The sequence below is a fragment of the Scyliorhinus torazame genome, chromosome 8 (assembly GCF_047496885.1).
Source record: "Scyliorhinus torazame isolate Kashiwa2021f chromosome 8, sScyTor2.1, whole genome shotgun sequence".
Lineage (NCBI taxonomy): Eukaryota > Metazoa > Chordata > Chondrichthyes > Carcharhiniformes > Scyliorhinidae > Scyliorhinus > Scyliorhinus torazame.
In genome coordinates, this window is record NC_092714.1 from 161448591 (window position 1) to 161454590 (window position 6000).

Below are 6000 nucleotides of genomic sequence, written 5' to 3' on the forward strand. Positions count from 1 at the left end.
TCCTTTTTTAAGAGGGTAAGCAAGATCATTTTGGGCTTTGTATGGGCAGGCAAGTCCCCGCGAGTGATGGTCGAGAGGAACTGGGGGAAGGGGGGCTTGCACTGCCGAATTTCAGCAACTATTATTGGGCGGTTAACATAGCCATGATAAGGAAGTAGGGGGTGGGGGAGGGTCGGCTTGGGAGCGGGTTGAGGCAGCCTCACGTAGGGGTATCAGTCTGAGAGCATTGGTGACGGCGCCTCTGCCGTTCCCGCCAGCACACTTCGCCACTAGTCCTGTAGTGGTGGCGACCCTTCGGTCCTGGGAACAATGGGCACGTGGGAGCAATGGGAGCATCGGTCTGGTCCCCAATATTTGACAACCATCGGTTTGCCCCGGGGAGGTTGGAAGGGGGGTTTCGGGTATGGCAGAGGGCGGGGATTGAGCGGATGGGAGATTTGTTTTTGGGAGGGAGCTTCCCTAGCTTGAGGGCGCTGGAGGCCAAGTTTGGGTTGACGAGGGGAATGAATTTCGGCATATTCAGGTGCGGGGCTTTTTGCGCTGGCAGGTGCCATCTTTTCCACTCTTGCCACTGAGGGGGATCCAAGACAGGGTAGTGTCTAGAGGATGGGTGGGGGAGGGAAGTGTCTCGAATATTTACAAGGAGGAGACGCCGACCGAGGAGCTGCGGCATAAATGGGAGGAGGAGTTGGGAGGGGAGATTGAGGAAGGCCTGTGGGCGGACACGCTGAGCAGGGTCAATGGGACTGCAACATGTGCCAGGCTTGGCCTGATTCAATTTAAGGTCTTCCACCAGGCCCACAAGTGTTCCAGATGAGCAGATTCTTCGGCGTAGAGGACAGGTGTGTAAAGTGTCTGAGAGGACCGGCAGACCATGTCCACATGTTTTGGGCTTGTGCAAAACTTAGGAGATACTGGCAGGGGTTCGAGGACGTCATGTCTAGAATATTGAACACGAGGCAATAAGTCCAGAGGTGGCGATTTTTGGGGTTTCAGAGGCCCCGGACCTCCAGGGGGAGAAAGAGGTCGCCATTTTGGCCTTTGCTTCCCTGGTAGCCCGGAGACGGATACTCCTAACTTGGAGGGACTCAAAGCCCCCGAAGTCGGAAGCCTGGCTGTCAGACATGGCGAGTTTCCTGGGCTTAGAGAAGATCAAATTCGCCTTGAGGGTCGTTGTTAGGGTTCACCCAGAGGTGGCAACCATTGACTTCTTTGCGGAGAATTAATTGTCAATAGGGGAAGGGGGGGGGGGGGTTAGGGAATGTAGTATAGGGGGTCAATTAGGCAGATCTTGGTGGAATGGGCTACGGCAATTGCACTATGTACTTTGTTTACTTTCCAGTCCTTTTGTTTTCTCGTTCTGTAATTCTACTGTTTACAATTCCAAAACATACCTCATTAAAATTGTTTATTTAAAAAAAAAGACGGATACAAAACTGGCTCCGTCATAGAAAACAAATTGATGTACAGAGAGATCTGGGTGTTCAGGTCCATTGTACCCTGAAGGTGGCTGCGCAAGTCGATAGAGTGGTCAATAAGTCACACGGCATGCTTTCCTTCATCGGAAGGGGTATGGAGTACAAGAGTTGGCAGGTCATGTTACAGTTGTATAAGACTTTGGTTCGGCCACATTTGGAATACTGCGTACAGTTCTGGTCGCCACATTACCAAAAGGATGTGGATACTTTGGAGGTGCAGGAGGTTCACCAGGATGTTGCCTGGTATGAAGGGCGCTAGCTATGAAGAGAGGTTGAGTAGATTAGGATTATTTTCATTAGAAAGACGGATGTTGAGGGGGGACCTCATTGCGGTCTCCAAAATCATGAGAGGTATGCACAGGGTGGATAGCAAGAAGCTTTTTCCCCAGAGCGGGTGACTCAATTACTCGGGGTCACGAGTTCAAGGTGAGCGGGGAAAAGTTTCAGGGAGATATACGTGGAAAGTTCTTTACACAGAGGGTGGTGTGTGCCTGGAACGCATTGCCGGCGAAGGTGGCAGAGGCGGGCACAATAGCGTCATTTAAGATGTATCTAGACAGATACATGAATGGGCAGGGAGCAGAGGGATACAGATCCTTAGAAAATAGGCGACAGTTTTAGATAGAGGATCTGGATTGGCACAGGCTTGGAGGGCCTGTTCCTGTGCTGTAATTTTTCTTTGTTCTTTGGTAGCAGTGGAAGGGCTCTTTTCTGAATGGAGGGTTATGACTAGTGGCGTTCGGCAGGGATCAGTGCTGGGAGCTTTGCTATTTGTTGTATATATAAATGATTTGGAGGAAAATGTAACTGGGTTGTAAGTTTCTGGACAACACAAAGGTTGGTGGAACTGAAGACAGTGATCAGGGCTGACAGAGGACACAGCAGGATATAGATCAGTTGGGAGACTTGGATGGAGAGATGGCAGATGGAGTTTAATCCAGACAAATGCATTTTCGAAGGTCCAATACAGGTGGGAAATATATAGTAAATGGCAGAATCCTTAAAAGTATTGACAGGCAGGGGGATCTGGGTGTACAGGTCCATCGGTCACTGAAAAAGAGGCAACGCAGGCGGAAAAGGTAGTCAAGGCAGCATACGGCATGCTTGCCTTCATCGGCCAGGGCAGAGAATAAAAATTGGCAAGTCATGCTGCAGCTGTATCGAGCCTTAGTTCGGCCACACATGGAATACAGTGTTCAATTCTGGTCCCACACTGTCAGAATGATGTGGAGGCTTTGGAGAGGGTACAGAAGAGGTGTACCAGGACATTGCCTGGTATGAAGGTCATTAGCTACGAGGAGAGGTTGGATAAAGGCTAAATTGCCCTTAGTGTCCAAAATTGCCCTTAGTGTTGGGTGGGGTTACTGGGTTACGGGGATAGGGTGGAGGTGTTGACCTTGGGTGGGGTGCTCTTTCCAAGAGCCGGTGCAGACTCGATGGGCCAAATGGCCCCCTTCTGCACTGTAAATTCTATGAAATCTATGAAATAAAGTTGGTTTGTTCTCACTGGAATGGTGGAGGTTGAGGGGCGACCTGATAGGAGTTTATAAAATTATGAGGGGCATGGACAGAGTGAAGCTTTTTCCCAGGGTGGCAGTGTCAATTACTCGGGGGCATAGCTTAAAGATGCATAGGGCAGTTTAGGGTTGTGCGAGGGAAGCTTTTTACACAGAGGAGAGTAGGTGCCTGGAACTCTGCCAGAAGAGGTGTTGGATGCAGGTCCGACAGTGACTTTTGAGGGGTGCGTTGACAAACACAACAATAATCCTTATTATTGTCACAAGTAGGCTTACATTAACACTGCAATTAAATTACTGTGAAAATGCCCTAGTCACCACACTCTGATGCCTGTTTGGGTACATAGAACACAGTGCAGGAGGTCATTCGGCCCATTGAGTTGGCACCGACCCACTTAAGCCCTCACTTCCACCCTATCCCCGTAACCCAATAACCCCTCCTAATCTTTTTGGTCACCAAGGGCAATTTATCATGGCCAATCCACCTAACCTGCACGTCTTTGGACTTTGGGAGGAAACCGGAGCACCCGGAGGAAACCCATGCAGACACGGGGAGAACGTGCAGACTCCGCACAGTGACCCAGTGGGGATTTGAACCTGGGACTGTGAAGCCAAAGTGCTATCCACTTGTGCTACCCTGAGGGACACTTCACAATGTCCAATTCACCTAACAAGCACGTCTTTCAGCACTAGTGGAAGGAAACACTGTCCCCATCCAACACTTCCAGGGAAGGCACAGTACAGGGTATGATGCAGTAAAGCTGCCACTCCACTTTCCACATCAAATACTTCCAGGACAGGTAGTGAGTGCATGGGGTTGGATACAGAGTAAAGCTCCGATTACACTCTGCTCTTTGGGAGTTTCCGGATGAGTCTCTCATGCTCTCCGTGACCACAGTAAGATCTTACACCAGGTTAAATCCAACAGGTTTATTTGGTGTTGTAAGACTGCTTACTGTGCCCACCCCAATCCAACGCCGGCATTTCCACATCCCCCCTGGCTACCATCTCCGTGACCAGACTGTGACCCGGTTTGGTTGCTCCTCCGGCCCCAGGTTCTAATCCAGCCCCAGGCTCTGGGCCTTTACCATGTTGATGAAGGTGAGATATTTCCAGCGACCGCCGTAAGTGGCGGCTCCAAGGAGCCTCCCGCCGGAGCTGAGCAGCACATCCCGGTGTAGAGTGAAGAGATACCAGAGGAAGAGCGGCAGGTGGAGCAGGAGAGGCCGGCGGAGCAGCATGGAGGCCCAGGAAGAGCAGGTGCAGGAGTCTGTCCGGGACCGGGTGGAGATTTTCCGGGGAGGGGGGGGGAGGGGGAGAGGGGAGGGAGGGGGAGAGGGGAGGGGGGGGGGGGAGGGGGAGAGGGGAGGGGGGGGGGGAGGGGGAGAGGGGAGGGGGGGGGGGAGGGGGAGAGGGGAGGGGGGGGGGGAGGGGGAGAGGGGAGGGGGGGGGGGGAGGGGGAGAGGGGAGGGGGGGGGGGAGGGGGAGAGGGGAGGGGGGGGGGAGGGGGAGAGGGAGGGGAGGGAGGGGAGGAGGGGAGGGGAGGGGAGGAGGGGAGGGGGGGGGAGGGAGGGGAGGAGGGGAGGGAGAGAGAGAGGGGGAGAGAGGGGAGGGGGGGAGGGGGAGAGAGGGGAGGGGGGAGGGGGAGAGAGGGGAGGGGGGGAGGGGGGGAGGGGGAGAGGGGGGAGGGGGAGGGGGGAGGGGGAGAGGGGAGGGGGGGAGAGAGGGGAGGGGGGGAGAGAGGGGAGGGGGGGGGGGGGAGAGAGGGGAGGGGGGGGGGGGGAGAGAGGGGAGGGGGAGAGAGGGGAGGGGGGGAGGGGGAGAGAGGGGAGGGGGGGAGGGGGAGAGAGGGGAGGGGGGGAGGGGGAGAGAGGGGAGGGGGGGAGGGGGAGAGAGGGGAGGGGGGGAGGGGGAGAGAGGGGAGGGGGGGAGGGGGAGAGAGGGGAGGGGGAGGGGAGGGGGGGAGGGGGAGAGAGGGGAGGGGGGAGGGGGAGAGAGGGGAGGGGGGAGGGGGAGAGAGGGGAGGGGGGAGGGGGAGAGAGGGGAGGGGAGGGGGGGGGCGGGCGGGAGTTCGGGTGGGGGGGCGGCGGCGGTGGTGGTCCGGGTCGGGGGGGGGGGGGGGGGGGGGTGGTGGTGGTCGGGGAGAGGGCGGCGGTGGTCCGGGTCTCTCGCTGTCTCTGGATTCCGGACTCCGCTCGGTGGGAGCTCCGATTATTTCCGCATGTGCGTTGCGTGGGGGGGGGGGGGGGGGAGAATAGTGTCCGGTCACCCCCACCCGGGCATTGAGCGGAGGGGGACGTAGGCAGTGGAATGAAAGTGCCAACGCTCCCACCCGCCGCAAATCATGTCAATGGCACAGTCCACCCGGGTCCAGACTCAGTGGCCCGGATGTGACCATTTCACCCGGGAGATTCAAACTGACCAATGGACAGCGAAACCTCGCCCCTCCACCTTGATTGACGTTAGACCAGGCCAGTTATTATTGTCTCATTTCCAATACTTGTTCAAACATCATAGAATATAAGACCATAAGACATAGGAGCAGAATTAGGCCACTCGGCCCATAGAGTTTGTACTAATTAATTCCCCCCCCCCAATCTTATCCACCTTTCCTTCACCTTTCTCCTCTTTGCTTCCCCCTTCCCCTCCCCCACATCTACAGTTCATCCTCTGATGTTAGTTTCCCTGCTCTTTGACTTTTCACATCTTTTGTTCTCTCTGGGGACTGCCATTAGCACTCTTTCCCCTTGGTTTCTGTGGCCATTCCCTCCGGTTTCCCTGGGTTTCTGTGGCTATGACTCATCTTTCATTCTCACTCCACAGTATAAATATTTCCCACTTTGTCTGTTAGCTTTGACAAAGAGTCATCGGACTTGAAACGTTAGCCCTTTTCTCTCCCTACAGATGCTGCCAGACCTGAGATTTTGCAGCATTTTCTCTTTCCAATCAAGGCTTGTGATATGTTTCTCATCCCCATTCTCCTGCCTTTGCCCCATAACCCCTGA

At 55.1% G+C, this 6000-nt stretch overlaps 1 protein-coding gene across 5 annotated transcripts in view; it reads right to left on the minus strand.

Annotated features, from left to right (window-relative positions):
- LOC140428232 (androgen-induced gene 1 protein-like) overlaps positions 1-4303 on the minus strand; it is a 119037-nt gene extending 114734 nt beyond the window's left edge. For all 5 annotated transcript variants that reach the window (XR_011948735.1, XM_072514482.1, XM_072514480.1 and 2 more), the window contains exon 1: positions 4084-4303. Coding sequence is in view for 4 of the 5 variants with exons in the window: in XM_072514482.1 (XP_072370583.1) it covers positions 4084-4236 (153 nt within the window). In the remaining variant the exon portion in view is untranslated. The remainder of the gene's footprint in view (positions 1-4083) is intronic.
- Between the last annotated feature and the right edge of the window lie 1697 nt (positions 4304-6000).